At 41.7% G+C, this 18,130-nt stretch overlaps 1 protein-coding gene across 5 annotated transcripts in view; it reads left to right on the top strand.

Moving 5' to 3' along the window:
- LOC111864017 (formin-binding protein 1-like) overlaps positions 1–18,130 on the top strand; it is a 168,628-nt gene that overhangs the window by 65,831 nt on the left and 84,667 nt on the right. For all 5 annotated transcript variants that reach the window (XM_023850941.2, XM_023850940.2, XM_023850939.2 and 2 more), the window contains exon 2: positions 2,583–2,698. In XM_023850941.2, the coding sequence (XP_023706709.1) occupies positions 2,583–2,698 (116 nt within the window). The remainder of the gene's footprint in view (positions 1–2,582; positions 2,699–18,130) is intronic.

Here is an 18,130-nt window from a genome sequence, read left to right as displayed (position 1 = left end):
GTCAAGAAAATGTGGATCTATACATCCACTCCCCCATACTCCTTCATGGCATAGTGCTTAATCAGTTAAGCACAGGGACAACTTTACCTTTGCGTTTTGCCTTACCTGTCATATTATGTATGATCTTTGTCCTGCGTTTTGTTGTCGAGATGAGCATGTATTTTTTAATTCCTTAATATCGGTACCACCGTAGTCGTATAATGCCAGTGGTTCTCAACCTTTGTGAGACCGCGGCCCGGTAATTTTTATGAGACCCAGGGCCAGGTATAGTTGGTACTAGGGCCTGGCGGTTGAGAAACACTGGTATATACTGTGCGACATTTTCAGGCGGCGGTAATATTAACGTAATGTGATAAATATTTTTAAACATACCCAGTTTTAACTTTTGGTGGTACGCTAGAAGTTAATTTAAGTACCGCATTTTGAGACGGAGATGTGGAAGGGAGGACCAGTAATGATAGGTAGGTTGGAACTCATACGCGCTTAAATGTGCTTCCCTTAAGCGAAATACTGTACCCTCTCACTATCAGACTGTTCTGGTAATGGATAGTGACCATTACATGATTTCCTCTTATCATACGCACTCATCTCTTCAATTCTTGTAACGATTCTGTTTGTTAGCCGAGCTGCTTTCACTCTACACCGTAATCACTTGATGTGCGTGAATATTTTATTATTATGTTGATGGTATGTGGCTCTGCAGTACTGAAGGCTCGAGCATGCTCAGCGACTCATGTAATGAAAGCAGAAAAGGTAAAGCTGTCCCTGTCGAGGCTCCCACATCTAGACCCCAGGGCCATAGTGCGGCTGGGAGGATTAGGTAAATTGAAAAAATCCAGTGACATCATCGGAAATCGAACCCGCGTCCACAAACAATCTCCAGCTGAAAGATGGCAACAATTTATCTGAAAAGTCTTCAGTACATCATATTTCTAGAGGAGGTGTACTGGTGATTGAGGTGATTTGCTTATTATACTTTCTGACGAATTGGAAGGATTCTTATTTTCGTTAGTCATGTGCCTATTTTGTGTCTGATAGGAAATGACTAATGTTATAGAGCGAATACAATTTCGTTTTTTAACATTTCCAAAAACAGAGATACCATGTATGCGAGATAGAGGGGGAGATAGAAGTGACCAGAAGACGAGGAAGAAGATGCTGGATGACCTTGGGGACAGAAGAGGATATTTTTATTTGAAGGAGAAAGCTCTAGTTCGCATTAAATGGCGGAACTGTTTTGGAAGAGACTGTGGACCTGTCGTCTGACAGATTACTGATGAATGAATAGAACTTCTACTTTACACGATGATCATCGAATTTTAGGGGGAAATCGCTGTTCATCATTTAAGGATTGTTAGCACCAGCGTAAGATAAAATAGAGATCACAGTAACCGGCTGGTTAACTCTGTGTTCGGAAAATGTCCGGTTCAAAGATACTCGTAAATGTCGTGATAGTATCTCTAAATAGCCCACTACCGCTTCGTTCCACATCCTTTCCAAGTCATTCAGTTATTCTACCATTCGACGCTACGTAATATTGAGGTAGTGACCAGATTTTGGAACTGTAAACAATTAAATAAACTCCCGATAATATGTAGAGCTTAAATTTTGTATCATTTTCTATGGTATATATTGTCACGTGTCCTGGGTTCCGTGACTAATACTAACGGGTTCTGGATTGGATGATTGGATCTGTTGGCACTTCTGTACAGTTACAATCAATTATAAGAGCTGATAAACAATGACTGTCTAAGACTCGCTCCATTCCTTACTGGACTTTGAGTGTCTTCTCTTCCACAGTGACGAATGACGAACGAAGAATCACGAGTCGGGTCTTATGTCACGATCGACGGTCAGTCGGCCAGTATGTCTTCGAGTAAACACCCAGCTTGCGCTTACGACCAGATTTTTATTGGTGTCAGACAGTTGCGTGTTTGTTGATATGGGGCGCCCTCTCTGAGGAGGGGACTGTTCTGTCGTTTACAATTGCTGCGGCCTTCTTCAGCTCAGTCATTCTCGGGTCCGAGTCCCGGGGTACTCGCGACATTATTTTACTGTCTCAGATTCGAAACTTCTCTTTTTGTCACCTCCTACAACTCGCAGGGCAACAGTGGAAGTATTCGATCCCACCTCCACACGGGATATTACTTACGACTAAACTGAACTCTCCTTTTATATCCTCGAGGCGAACCGTATATAGAGCATCATCTCGAACAGTTCGACTATTACTGTGTCCATTCGTTGTTGCGGATGCCCGTTTTTGGCGAACCGTTCTCTAGCAATGGATTATATGGCGTCTTCGTTGCAAGGGGAACGTGCTTACCAAACCGTTGTCTAGCAGTTGTCATGTTCGTCACAGTACTTAAAAGAAATGCAGGAAAGGTAATTCTGGGCTATGCAATGCAGTATCTTTCGTTTGAATAGTTTGCAAGAGTGAATTTGTATTTGCAGGAAGTGAACATCAAATCCAGTGAGATAAGATAAACCGCAGAGATGGCGGTTTGAAAAAACACTTTATGATCTCTAAGCTGCAGCGCATCTTTCCATTCTTGTTCCAACACTTGTCATTTTTATGATTTCAGGACCAGTATGAAACGATAGCGCTCCACACACAGAAAGGGATTGATTTTTTAGAGAAATATGGCCATTTTATCCGGGAGAGATGTGCAATCGAGATGGAATATGCATCGAAGCTACGGTAAGTGCATCAGTTTTTAGTGCGATATAATTGACCTTTACCATTTCTGGTTTAATGTTCTAATGAGAAAGATGCCCCTATGTGTATGTGTATCAAAATCTTTGATCAAACATACAGGTTTTCGTTGCTATTGGAATCTCCTTCACCTAAACAGAGTGATTCAGAAAGATGGACACAATTTCAATTGACTATATTTCCTGAACTGTATGTTGCATTTGAATTCTGTAAAGTACATTTGAAAGAGGATGTTACGAAGTTTCTAGTACTACCGCTAGTGCCCTCCATCACTGCGTCCCGGGCCGATCGCGTGTATCGGAGGAGAACGTGGCGTGCATTCGAGTGAACTTTGAGCGCAGCCCAATGAAGTCAACCCGTAGTGCTAGTAGAGAACTTGGACTATCGCAAACAACTGTGTGGCGTGTACCACCTCTTCCCACAAATTTGAATGACCTAAGAAACTGTATCACAGCTGCGGTGAACTCAGTGACGCAAGATATTTGTCATCGATTGTAGGATGAATTCAGCTACCGTCTAGATGTTATCCGTGCAGCCGGAGGAGGGGGGGGCACATTGAACATCTATAAACTTCCATGTATGTATAATCAAGTGTAATTTACAGAATTCAAATGCAACATATAATTCAGGAAATATAGCCAGTTGAAATTGTGTCCATCTTTCTGAATCACCCTGTATATTTATTTCCATGAATAATACCAGCATGGTGTTCAGGCGACCGTCTAAGATTTAAGCGTCAGTAGATCAACTTCGCACCGATCACCCGCGCGGTCTAAGGCCCCCCATACACACACAGTTTGGCCTTCCGATCGTCCTTACAGGCAAAACTGTGACAGTTTACCCCCTCCCTTTCCTTCCCATACACAGGCAGATAAAGCGGCAGGCTTCATGCCACAATCACGGTCTTCCAGCCTATAATGTTGAGTCACACACGTCACGTGCTACGATCCTGCAGGCAGAACTGGCGGGCTGACGAGTTTCCCACAGGCCAACAGTCCAAACGATCGGCCGGCCGCACCACACACGTCAGTTTTGCCTTTCAGTCTTCAACTGTGCAGGCCGAACTGGAGGCCAAACTATGTGTGTATGGGGGCCCTAAGGCATGAACTGTCTTCGCTAGCACAAACACTGCGATCGTGGGTTGGAATTCCACTTGAAGCATGTATATCAGTGTGCGTTTATTCTGTGTTTATGCTGGGCTGTGTGCACGTAGCGGCCTTGCAATGGGCTGATCTCCCGTCCAAGGAATCCTACCGATCAAGAAACCGAAAAGGGACCAAGGCCCAACAAAGGGCTGTAGAGCCATAGATATATAGTGCAACTTCCTGAAGAACCTCGATGTCATGTATGCCTGTGTTACGAGTCATGAATTGAAAGCAGTGTAACCTATATTAAGGTACTGCCCCAAATTTTCTTTGTGGATAATTTGCAAGAAACAAGAAAGGTTGGAAACTTTCGTTCACGGTCTTTTAAATACATTCCAGGAGTGCTGACTGTTATACGGCGACCCTATGTTTCAAAACAAGGACAAGTAGGACCTGTGACGAGGTATGGATCTGAGGAATTGTGTGAAAGACTCCTTAGTGTTGTCTGTTAAACCAGTTTCGTACTCCTGTCACGCTGTTGGGCAAATACTCATGTGTTAAATGAAACGCATCGCCGAACACAAATTAGAATATTTACTTTGCACCATCCGCACGGTTTAGCTATGTATTCTTGTCATTGGCCTGGGGCCAGAAAGGAAAATAGTCATTGCATGAACACCAGAGTAGTGAGGGGTTCAGGCTTCAGTATAATAGTTGTAACTATCAATTCTGAGTAATTGAGATAATGGGTGGGAGAGGGCCGTAGATTATTTTATACTCCTCAAAATTGGACTGATACAAAAGGAGTCTTGTCGTTACCCTTTATTTAATAACCGCGATAACCTTCAAAGTACCCACCTTGTGCGTTGTACACGCAGTTCATTTCGCCTGTCATGCCTGAAAGTATTACTGAAATTTGTTATCCGAAAGCATTGTGGCCACATTGCCCTGCAATATCTTCAAGTGATTCAAAACCAGGCCTTCCAAGGTTATTTTTAGTTTCAGCAAAATTGAAATATCACCTGGAGCCCAAGTTAGAGGAGTACAGTTGTAGGAATGTCTGTTTTTAACAAAATATTTGTTGCCCTATCGAAAATGCCACATGAGAAGTTACTGTCATAATGGAAACTGCAATTGTAACGATTTGGTCTTTCTCGACGACAGCCATGAAGGTTGGATTATATGTACCGTATATATATGACTGTTTATATAGAAATCCTACTAGCACCAGTATGGACCGGGAGAGCCCAATCGGCGTAGCGACGGCCGGGTTTCGATTTTCGGCAGGGGCAAGAGATTTTTTTCTGCTCGACACCTTCACCCAACGTCTTTCCACTGGTTAAAGCGACCCGGGTCATTAAGCTGATCACTCACCTCCATCTATTGCTGAGGTCAAGAATGGAGTTAGACCTCCAGTTCCCCGTACGTCTTAGTGGCGTGTTACTTAATTCATCAAGCACTGGGACAGCTTTACCTTTACCATAGGTTTCACCTTTGGTTATGACGTCGCCCTGTTTTAGATCTCTGATACTCTGGACTTAAGCGTTTTGTTACGGGGTCGTACTAGAAAGTGCCAGTTTCATAACCAGTCGGAATGTTTTTCCCCTCCTAAACTGAAAGGCCTAGATTAATTTTATTCATCGTTAGGCAAACAGAACACTGCTTCAGAAGTTAAGTACATATTCTGCAACCACCTAGCAAACCAAGTCCCATAAACTATTTGGCATGAAATTGCTGAATCGTATAGTTAAGTCATGCCACATGCACCGGCTCAAGAGTGCTTCCAGTTGTCCAAAACCACCAGCCGGGGTAGTTACTCGTTCTCAAGCCTTAAATTGTGTCGTCATGGTTTTGAAGGCGCGTGTGGGACGTCGTAACAAACATACTTGGTTTAATTTGATTATATAGAAGAGGCGCTGTAATTTGTAATAAATAGACTATTGTAATGTAGTTGACGGTGCCATTGACCTTGATGTTCTTTCTGCTGCTGATAGCTACTGCCGCAAATCAAATCACACTATATCGCGTAGGATATTCGAAAAAATTCACTATATTTTTTTAAATGCTCGCCGTATCGAAATAATTTTCAAAGATTTTAGGTCGTAAAGAGATTTTTTTTTTTACTTTTGCACCATTTTTGAGAAATTATTTCGTTTTGAGCTTCTCGTAAAATTTGTGTTATAGAGAACAGGTATGATCCTACAGTGCAGTTCGTCCGACAGCTTTTATTGTTAAACTGTAGTGCCTAAAACCCGCTTGGTATCGTTTTTTCGCTTAGATAAAGAAGATAGCCACATCCCTACCATCGCACTATAGGCTGGAATTCATTCATTCGATGCATCTTGTGCTCAGAACACCTTACAGAATGGGAGTGGTGAATTGTTTTCTAATTCCGAACAAGTGGCGTTACTGATAGGGCTGTAACAGGGAGCACATCTGACTCATATTATGGGGTACAGGGTTCTTACCGCAATACCTTAAAAGTAAAGTAAATCCGAAGAGCCTTCCTTGCTACTCGGTAAGTTTACTGCAAAGAAACAAAATTTCTTCAGAGCATCTTAAGTGAGCAAATCATTATCTGGTCGAAGCACATTGTGTTGCTGTTAGTATTTCTGTGACGTAATGGACAGCACTTCAGAATTCTGTACCAAAGCGTTGGCCAGTTACGTCAAAAGAATCGTAGCGGTCCCTGACTTTGAAGTCGGGATTTAACACACTCCGTAGCTTCGTCTAGTGCAGGCATGTCCAACGCGTCGATCGCGGTCGATCTCATAGGCCTGTAAGGAAATTATATGTGAAAAGCATGTAAATTCACTTGTAATATAATATTGTAACGTGTTTCGAGTTCAAATCTCGTTGATCACATGTGTAAGGCCAAATCCCACACCAACCTGACCGTTGCGCAACATGTCACACTGATTATATTCAGATTTTGAAGGGAAAATACGTGTTAAAGTAGTCTGTACTTTCAATGTATGTTGCTTTTGCAACAAACATCATGTGTCGTGTTATTTTTACCAATATTATTGCTTAAAGCGAGGTACGGCGATAGCAGGGGCTGGTAGATCACTGGCAGTTTTGACACTAAAAAGTCGATCACAACCTGTTTGAAGTTGGACATGCCTGGTCTAGTGTAGTAGTGACAAGAACTTGACCTTGAAGAATGCAAAAATGGAGTTATAATCTTTTTACAGGTTACATATGTCGAGGATTATCGTACAAGAATGTAATCTTTGAAATTGGACTGAATTATTGAATTATATGAAGGGGAAACAACAAGTAATGACGTAGAAATAATATTGTTTTGTACTGTATTTTATTTCGATATTTCCGAACTACGTCGCAGTTATATTGTACTTCATATTGGGTGGGTGCAGAACTTAAAAATCTCGACCCGGAAACTGATATCCGCAGTTTTCCTGGTGTTACTCAGGTCGTCTCGGCGTAATTGTAGACAGGACTTTAAATTAGGCCACCACAGCATCGTTTCCACACATTCGTTCAAATTTATTATCTATTAATAATTTTATCATTCGGCGCCATGTAATGTGAGGTATTGAAATCGTCTCTAAATAGCCTGCGAATAATTAAATAAATGGTAAATAAAGTACATATAACCTTCGCTTCTTGTACCTTGTAGTTTCGCCTTGCTTTTTTTTTCTGCCCTGGTCTAGAACTTTGTTTTCCGCAGAAAAAGTAAACAGTAATGCGCATTTGTGCACGCCAGAAACTTGCCCTTCTTGTTCATCCTCACAATTTGTTGAGCCTACGTATATTTTTGATTGAGGATGCGTGTAAACGACGTGTACTCAGCAGAAGTAACGTCGCTACAACAGTTAAGAGGAAAAGCTGTGTGAAGTTACGTTGGAGCGCACGTGAAGGAAGCTGAAGTGCATATCGGATTTATGCCGAACTACAGACTTGGTTCCTGTAGAAAATATAAACCCTTATTTGAAAGTTACAATTGCTTTGATGTTTTATTTGATCTCAGTAAGTAGGCTTATTTGTGAACGGAGAAGTTCATGGAGGTAGGCCTAGGCCCACTGGGGCTGTAGTGCCAAGGAAAAAAAAAAGTAGTCTTATTTGGACCCGGGTAGCGCAGTCGGTATAGCAGCTGGCTACGGGCTGGACGACCGAGGTTTCGGAGTTTGAGTTCCCCTAGGGTAAAGAATTTTCTTTTCTCCACGTCGTCCAGACTGACCACCCGGCCTCCTATCCAGTGAGTAGCGGGGTTAAAGTGGCCGGGATGTGAAGCTGACCACTCACCTCCAGCTAGTGCCGAGGTCATGAAAACGTGGGTCTATACATCCACTCCCCCATACGCCTTCATGGCGTGGTGCTTAATTAGTTAAGCACAGGGACAATTTTACATTTACCTTTTAAGCTCAAGGATGAGCTCATTGCGAGACCTAGGCAGCATTGATGAGAAAACAATTTTAAAAAGGATCTTGAAGGAACAGGTTGTGAGGGTCTGGAGCAGGTTAAACCGGCTCATGATAAGTTCCACTGGTGGGCTCTCTTGATCACGATAACTTAACATAACGACATACTTATAGTGATTAGTTTTACGTAACGACAAACTTGATAATCTCGTATAGTTAGATGCCGTGAAGTCAATGAGATTATGACTGGTCGACATGTAGTTCGGATGGGAAGACAAACGCTTACAGAATTTATTCTGGAAACGTCATGGAAAGTGACGATATTAAAAATCGAAAGATGAGCTTGATAACAGTAAGACAGATCTTGGAGAAGTAGTTTGTGAGGTTGGTTGAACTGTGTCATGTTTATATCCTGTGGTGGGCTTTCGTATTAACGGCGCTGAACCTCAGGCTTCTGCTGCCGAAGATTAGTTGTATCCTTCGTTTCTTCAAGTGTCCACCGATTCAGAATTAATTCTGAAACCATGAATAATTTAGACATTGGACAGGCAATCGCTAAACAGCGAATCTTTCGCCTACTTTGGACAACACAGCACAGATACCGGGGACATAGACTCTTGTTTCGATTACTCGAACCCGTAATCTTTGAGAACTTTTCACTTTGTGTGAGCTGCTAATAGCGTCGTAATAAAACTGTATTAGGGGCCATTTTGTCGATTTCAGTTTTTAAATATTTACAGGGCAAGATAGCCACGAAAATCACTGTACTTGGATTTAATAGAAGTACAGAAATAAATTTTGAACTTCATATGTTTATGGAAGTTATAATTGATACGAATATTTTATCTATTGCTTTGCCAGTAATGTTAAAAGACTCTGAAGCAGTGATTTGACAGAAGTAACCAAACAAGCAAACGGTTAGCCCATATTTTCCCCAAATTGTTGTTTTAATGCAGAATTACATTAACAGTAATTTCAGAACGTAAGTTTGGCCACCATGCAGAGAAATCAGGCTCCTCCGTTTATCCGACATTGATTGAGCCTTGATTTAATTAACACACTTTTCAGGCGCTTAGAATATGTTGTGTCGAATAATTAGATGGTTTGTGAATGGTGAATTGGGAAGGACGCGGATGGAAGCGTTTGTGGTCTGATGTAACTTGCAGTCCCATTATTTTTTAATTGTTTCTTGCATCCTGTTGTGTATTTAATCAATATTAGAGTCAATTTTACCGACAACACGTTTTTATTATTATCACACTACATGTTTCGACCTCAAGAGGTCATTCTCAGGTGTACGAACACAGCTGTATAATTACACGCAATCACATTCGTTTTTTCACTTATTCGACTCTGTATCTTATTCAGGCTTACGCTCAGTAGTATATCAAGTTCTTCTTATAAAACATAAGTTAAAATATTATTCTAAATGTTAAAAGTAAAAATTTAAAAATTTAAAATTTCGTGAATCGAAGTTCAATTCAGATCACTGGTTATACTTTCACTTGTTTTTCAGTCTCTTCCTACTTACGCTCACCACTGCGTCTAGTTCACTTTAACTAGTTTTATTATTATTATTGGTTAAAAGTTCATGAATTAGAGTTCAACTTTATTATATTAGTTGCACTTTCACTTTTTTGGAGGTCTCGCTGTTCTTCCGCGTCCTCTGATGCTGCTGGATCTGTTACGATCCTTGTCATGATGGCTACTCCATTATTTGTCTGGAATGATCGAGGATATCCACGAAAACTTCCTTCCCCTCGGCGCTGCAGATCCGGGCGAGCTTCGGCCTCCTGGACTATCTGCTTCCATTCTTCTTCTTTCCGAGGCTGATTATCGAGTTTCTGAAAAATTCAGTTGTTACGGTGTGAGGTTACCCTCACGCCCAACCCCCAGCCTGGAGGACGAGGGTGTCCCTCTTCGTCTGGCTCCCACTCCTTGACCTGCCCGGCATGGGTGACCGTACCAGTAGCTATGCAACCCCCGGCATAGCTCTCAGGGTCTCAGGAGCGCACAAGCCCCACCACCACGATAAGGTGGAGACACCATCGGTGGGGATCCGCGAAAACTAGTAGCCAGAATAGACGGCATGTGGGTACGGAACTCGGGTCCTCAAGAAAGCGAAGCAAGACTACTAACCAACAGGCCGGAACGTATGTTGGGGATTGTATGGAGCCGTGTTGCAGTGTGTAGTTTTTTTTATAAGTTCCTTGGATGGGGTGAGACTGGGTACACTCGGTACGTCGGTCACCAACTGGCTTATTGTACCAGCCCGCGCGATAGATGATGAGTGTGGAGGAGTCGGTGGAATGAGAATTATCAGGGGAAACCGAAGTACTCGGAGAAAACCTCCCCCATTGCCACTTTGTGCACCATAAATGCCACATGGCCTGACCTGAGCAGCCTTAGCTATGGCACGGCCATGTTACAGTGTGTAAGACAATCCCTACTGTGACTCCAGATCTTAACTTGCTACTCCCGAGACCTGCTGGTGGAGGGATTTATTTGTTTCTTAATTGTCTAGAGGCGTTCCGGACGTTAGAACTCTTAATAGTAATACGGTGAAGATTGCGGTTATATTTAATCAAATTTCTACATATATTTGTGAAGTCCCACTTCTAATTTACGCTGGGAGTCCAGCTGTTAAGGCACGTTCATCATTGTGTTCCTCAGTCTTTATAGGCAAATCCGAAACCACCAGAAAACCGATCATGATAGCTGTTTTCCTTGTCCTTTTCAGTTCTCCACATGTAATCGTCGTCGCAGTGTGCCTCTTCACTGCTAAGGAATTATCCAATTGGCGCAGACTTGCGAGGAGTGTACGTTTCCCTTGCCCCAAGGCAAAGGTTAGAAGATGCTACCGTGCATCCAAAATGTGAATGAGTGTCGCACTAGATGGAGTTTGGCAGAGAATAGTCGTGTGTACGTGTCGCGCCCTCCGGTTGCCGTGAATATTCGAAATAACGTGTATGTTGGCAGTTAATTGTGATTGGTGTCGTACACCGAGCAAATTGGAGAAAGTTCGAGTCAGCATTATTTGTGGTTATCAGCACCCGTGTTATTCCGAGCATTCGCAATAACATATATATATAATCACAGAAAAGTTCCTATTTCTTATCATTCCTTTCATATTCTTAGACCACTCAGCGAATCTTGAGTGCATCATGCCAGTTAACTGACGCACGCCGTTACGTCATCGTTAGAAATTTGCTGGGTTCTATTTTCATCATACTGTGGCGTATAGACCCGTTGCTAAGAGGTAAACATTAGCCGTTGCTAGGTAATGCCCGCACGTAGCAATAAAGGAGATGTCACGATACGTGATGCGTGCGCTGTGACGTCACACAACAATAAAAGAGGTCATGCATGCAGTGTTCTCTGTGGGTCCGCTCCGAGGTTATGTGACCGGACCGACCAAATTAATGAGATGAATTCCAGTAAAAGTAAAACAGTTTGTTAGCATTCTGTATTATGGAATTATATTAGTATATTGTTGGGATTAATCTTTTTTGTTTGTTTATTTACAAATGACTTTCTTAATATGTTTAACTCTGTCTCCTAGTACTGATCCAGTCTCACTTTTGGACATTTTCCTTATAAAGGTGCCACACTTTCTAGAAACCTTTAAATTCTGCCACAAGGTTTCTTTTCGTGATGTTAGTAAAGTAGATGCTTTATCTTTTGTCAGCAACTGCAGATGACATGTGATTTCTTTATATTCTCCTAGGAATGCCATCATTTCTAGCATTTACTAGTTTCGAAAGATATGGCGTTACATATATTAGTATTCTACTCAGTCGTTAGTGCCTAATGAAAATAATATTCAGAACAACCAGTCACGTCAGACATCAAACCCCGGCCACAGCTCCCTCATCCCATAACATGCATAATTACTGTTTATAGTGCTAGAATTTACTCCATATGAAGAAATAGTTCACGCCGTACTGTGTTAATGGACCTCTCAAAATTCTCTTTGTGGTACATGGTAGACATGAATAGACTTTTCTGACATGAATGTAGTATACATATGCCACAGAGTAAACAAAAATATATATTACCAAAGATCACCGTTACCAGTTCAGGCTTCAAATGGCTCTAATGCCGTTAACTATGAGCCATGAGTAATAATAGTGTTGTTCTTAGTGTTCCTTTCAGCTCACAGCGGCATGTACCAGTACTGTTAGTGAGATAAAGGGTGCAGCTAGTTTGATATAACTACCTTACTACACAGTATGTGAAAAACATGTCATAGTGAATTTAAGATATATATATATATGTCCGTAACCCCTGAATTTTTTTTTTTTTATTAGAAAGACACTTTTGTTTGTTTCAAGGTAGCCATCTAGGTTTGCATTGCCCGTTAGCACCTTGATAATTTGAAACAAGAATGTACCCATTATTCTTTACCTATTTGTTCTCTTCCTTTCACTTGCAGACCTGGAAACTCATCGAATGGAATTTTAAAATATTAACGTACATTTCATGATGATCTGATCGCAAACTCAGAACGCTTCCCATCTGTTAAACTGCATTTTATTTGTGGATTATATTACGTACGTATTATATTATATTACGGTAGCGTAGTTGGTTGAGACAGTATGCTGCAAGCTGGAAGGTCTCGGGTTCGAATCCGAATGAGGTGGATTTTTTCAATTTACCAAATCCTTCCAGCTTCAGGTGGACCCTGGGGTCAACTCAGCCTCTAACAGAAATGAGTACCAGGAATCTTCCTTGGAGGTAAAGGGCAGCCGGCGCGTAAGGCTGACAACCTTACCGCCATCTGTGAGCCGATTGTCTAGAGAAAATGTGGGAGCTTCGACATCTCACAGCCCTGTGGGCCTTCACGGCCTCTCTCTACCAAATATAGCGTTAGAAGCACAAGATTTGTAAGAAAGTAGGCTTTGTAAGTTCTGACACTAATTATTTTGATTTTGTCACGTCTTCTTGAACACATTTAACTGGATCGTAGTTGCTACAACAGTGCAGCTACTTTAAACAGCAGAATTTATGATAGAAGACAAGTCTTCAAAGATTGATACATTTCTTGGACATTTTCCATCATCGAAAATTCTGTCTGAGGCATTCCGTTGGCCTCTGTCTTTGCCCTCATCTGAAAAATCTCCTTTGGGCCCAATCTCCCCATCTGCGTTCTTAGAGTCTAAGGCCCCCCATTCACACGCAGGTTGGCCTTCCGATCGACCTTACAGGCAAAACTTTCACAGTTCGCCCCCCGCCCTTTCCTTCCCCATACACGCGCTCATAAACCGGCAGCTTCATGCCACAATCACGGTCTTCCAGCCTATAATGTTGAGTCACACACGTCACGTGGTACGGTCCTGCAGGTAGAACTGACGGACTGACGGGTTTCCAACAAGCCAAATGATTGGCCGGCCGGCCGCACCACACACATCAGTTTTGCCTTTCAGTCTTCAACTGTGCAGGCCGAACTGGAGGCCAAACTGTGTGTGAATGGGGGCCCTAACATAGACACTCGGTGGCCTGTAGGAATGTACATGCGGGACTACCCGCGGTCCGCGTGTCTACAATCAGTCCTTGTGTATGGGCGTGGATTCTGCACTAACTCCAGGAAAGCTATCACAAATTACGCATATCCGCTCTCATTGCTTCTTCCTGCAAAGAATATGTTCGTGCATATGTTAATTTTGAAAGTATAACTTAGTGACAGCATGCCTATAAATACCCCGGATGCTGCGTAGAGGAATAATAAACAGGAGTAAGGTTAATGTTTGCCTACTTGTAAATGCAGTTTTTTTTCCCCTGGACCCCTGGGCGCCACCGGCTTTGTTTCCGGATGTTCTTCCTCCCCCCGCCATTGAATGAAACGGTATTTTTTATAAAGAAAGCCGACTTGTGGGATGTGGCGCCGTATAGAAATTGTGGTAACCGACGTTCCTCTGAAACGTCGGTTAACACAATTTCTACACGGCGCCACGTCCCAGAAGACGGCTTTCTTCATAGTCACCGCCGTGTAAACCTCAAATCTTTATGGTTTATCTCACGCCGAAGACTTTATTAAGAAATGCCAGGAAGGCGCATTATTTAATTTACTCTAGAGACAGCAGGTTCCTCCGAAACGTTGGCACCACGTCCCAGGGGAGTAATCATATTTACTACCGTGAGAATTCCATCTCTCTCATAGCTGCACATACTGTACCAAGTAACCGAGTACTCGTAATTTTTAAAACATAAAGGAAGTTTTGACAAAATAATCTGACATCGATGCAGTCGGCTTGCTTGAAATGTATTTAGTGCAATAAAATTTGTTCCCATCTTAATTACACTACTTGTCGATGTATCCAAGTTATGTTTACAAGGCCTTTTTAGGTATCTTGTTAAGTTCACTCAGTTGCCGAAATACTGCAATAATTGTGTGGGTAGGGTTGAATGCACTATTATATTCTCTTAAAACTAGGGAGTTCGGTGTATTACATGAAAGTCAGTGTCCTGAGTACAATACATATGGGCGTGTCTCTCCCATACTTCACGCTAACATCCATGCTAAACGCAGCGTATTATAAGGCTGAGGTATCGATCACTATTGATTAGTGGCTTTCGCAGTCTGTGACGTGACAGAACTGCTTTGTTTGATCAAGACGTACGTTCATATAATAAACTTTTGTTGCTTTCCACGTAGCACGCATATGACGTAATAAGGGAGTTTGACACAAAATGTTTCACTTTGTGACAAGCTTTATTTTACGTTTTTATTGCAGTAATTAACTGCCTTTATCATCCTGTCTGCGTGATCCGACTTGTAGTAGAGGCACTATTCACAAAATGAATTTTGGCCATCAGGACCGGTCTTTCGAATACGGTACCTCCCAGATACAGCGTGCTCATTGACGTAACTGCATGGAACTGAGTCTGTCTTAGAAGCCGCCAGTTGCTCATCTCCTCAAGAATTTCCCAACATTTATGGAACCTGAAGGTTCATAACAGTGTTCAGAAGAGCCCCGCCATTGGCCCCTGTTACAGGATATAAATTGAATCTCTGATCAGAAATGCTGTAGTATTTCGAGAGGTGACTCCGGGGGAAGGAGGCCACTTGGGGACACAAAGGCGACGTAGATACGTAGGTAATTAAGACGCACGGAAATGGTGTGAACTGGTTTGAACCCGACTTGTGGCGGTGATGAAACTTGGGTGTTCATGAGAGCAGGGAATTACGAGTAACATAACAGTTGAATAAGTGTCGACTGCTAACAGAAGACCCAGTGCAAGGCAGCCGGACGCTATCCGTACTGTCGCTAGAGCACTAGGTAGAGACCTCCAGACCTCAACGATTGAGGCTATTAGAAACGGTGGACTGATAAATCTTGCATAAAAGAGGATTAAAAATCAACGTTTCTATATCTGAATTCCACAATACCGATTCGTATATCCATGAAAACAGTGGTTCGTTCGAAGTTTATGTAATACATTATATGTATACAGTGGCCATCTTGTAGTGCACTCAGTTTCACCTGTCACTTCACAACATGTTTCGGCAACATAGTGCCATCATCAGGTGTCCCAATTACGTCAATCTATTGCATTGCCTGCCCTCATATATTTTCACAACACCATTTAAAAAGTATTTAAAAAGTCCGTATTTGTCAATTATGATAAATTTACACTCGCTAAAACTTGTTAAGATAATTCATCTTATTTGTCTTAATTAAAACTTGCATGTGGTTCGTTCACTACGGGGTCTTGTGATGTGTGTTCCATTCTTAGCTGCGAATGTTGTAATGTTGGATGTGTGCGTGTCTTCGTATTGATTGCAATGCAATAGATTGACGTAATTGGGACACCTGATGATGGCACTATGTTGCCGAAACATGTTGTGAAGTGACAGGTGAAATTGAGTGCACTACAAGACGGCCACTGTATACATATAATGGATGAAAATCAGTGCAACAGGACGCTAAAATATAACGTTTATGTAATAGTTTGAAACTACGTCTACCATTTTTAATATAATGCCCCAAAGACAAAATATAGACTTTTTCAAATCGTACAGCTTTGTGAAATTCAGAATAATTAGTTGTTGTGTTCCAACTGCGTAACTTTTTAGCTTGCATTCATTTCTTAACGAAAGAAATTAACCTTATATCACATTTTCTCCTTGTGTCCTCCGTTTCGCCTTTGGAAAATTGTGATCAGTTGTAAATAAATTTGGTATGGGTGTTTAAGGCTAAAAGTCTGCATTAAGAAAGTAGGTTTTAGTATTTCTATCCGAAACTTCTTGTTTAAGTAAAAGAGTAATAGGTGTAATTACTTTCAGCATAAAAGGTGATGTAATATCATACGTAATTTGGAAGACGAAGTATCGCCCACTATCAGCTGTAACTTTCCCGTTCCGATTATTATTTTGGTGACTGTGTTGTTATTTATATTTTAAACCTACATTGGATTAACAGACATATTAAAGCAATACTTAGTGTTAATACTTCTTGGGTATATATGTGCCACTTGTATTAGTCGATAGTGTGAAGACACAGCTAGTTCTGTTTGCGGATGCCACCGAAATATTCATCGTGTGTCAGTAATATTGTAGCATGTAGACCCGTTGCCAAGTAGTGACCCTGTGAACAACTCCCACTGCTAAGCAACAGATTCTTAAACAACAATTGAATAGCAATAGAGGAACGATGCTTTCTGTGTCGTCCGTGCCTAGATGTTATAAGCAGGACAATCAGAGACTGCATTGCAGGTAAGAGTTGGTTGGTGAGTAGGTTATTCAGAGAACTACAGTTTAGTCCATGCTGTAGTGAATTGTATAATTTATGAATTAGCGATAGCGCTACAGTTACTTGTAGTTACGATCTGTAAGTGGTCAGTAAATTTAATTACCAATCCAAACCCCGTGTATACTGTCACTCAAGACACCTGACAGTGTGTAATGGTGTTGTGGTTCGCGCCTCACAACTTACACAGACCCCGGCACCTTTAAAATTACAGGTAAATTTTGGTTTTCAGAACTACAGCAGCGTAACATAATTGTGACAGCCGAAAACGGAATTGGCATCGTCTTCACACTGTCGACTGTTAACAAGAGGACATACACGCCCACTAAGTGTGCTTAGCACCAAGTGTTTTATAACGAACTCCACCTTGTACCAGCTGATAATCTTATTAAGATAAAATATCCATTATTACATTAAATTTTAAGCTACTTCCAACCTCTCCCTTCAGTCATTTATTAATTAACAGTTTTATATAATTATGAGTTTTATTTATCTTGCACACTTATCACGACACATGTTATTGGAGTTGGATCCATGCCACCCGAGACTGTCTCAACAGCGTGTTTCATAAATCCGTACAATTGTTGACTTAATAACCTTTATTATTATTATTATTATTTATTAGAGAGGGTGGGTTTCCCCATGCACCGCGGCCAGTTTGATCTATTGTGCTTCCCTCTATGATATTCTACCAGTCTCTATACCCTACCGATAAATGGTGCGTACCATCAGTCCCGCCGAGCAAGCGAGTTCTGCCACTTAGCGGTGTCTGTAATGCTTCCCCCATCAATCGGAGGCCTTAGAGACTATTGTTGGGCGGGAAACGTCCTGGAATTTGGAACCCGCGTACCACGAGTCATGAGGTAGGAACGTTACCTCTAGACTACGGAGTCCGCTACTTAATAACCTTAATACTACTTTAATGTCTGAACCGAGCATCATGAAACGTGGTATGTATGTCATGCTACCGGAGGCCTTCTCAGCGGCGTACTTCAGAATTTCCTCCCATCAGTAATACCAACACAGCAACCTCTCGTATTGTTTTATTGTCTTCATTGCACATATATTCCAAAGTTATTTTCTACTTGTCATGCCAGATACTCAAACTGTATTCGCGGGAAACTAGGCGATTAGTTATTCATTCCACGACGCTGGTAGTAGTTCGAAATGCTAGAATGAATGGCGAGTGTTTAATTAGAA

This window comes from Cryptotermes secundus, unplaced genomic scaffold (assembly GCF_002891405.2).
Source record: "Cryptotermes secundus unplaced genomic scaffold, Csec_1.0 scaffold303, whole genome shotgun sequence".
Lineage (NCBI taxonomy): Eukaryota > Metazoa > Arthropoda > Insecta > Blattodea > Kalotermitidae > Cryptotermes > Cryptotermes secundus.
The sequence above is the reverse complement of the archived record's forward strand: the minus strand, read 5'-3'. Positions and strand labels throughout refer to the sequence as shown.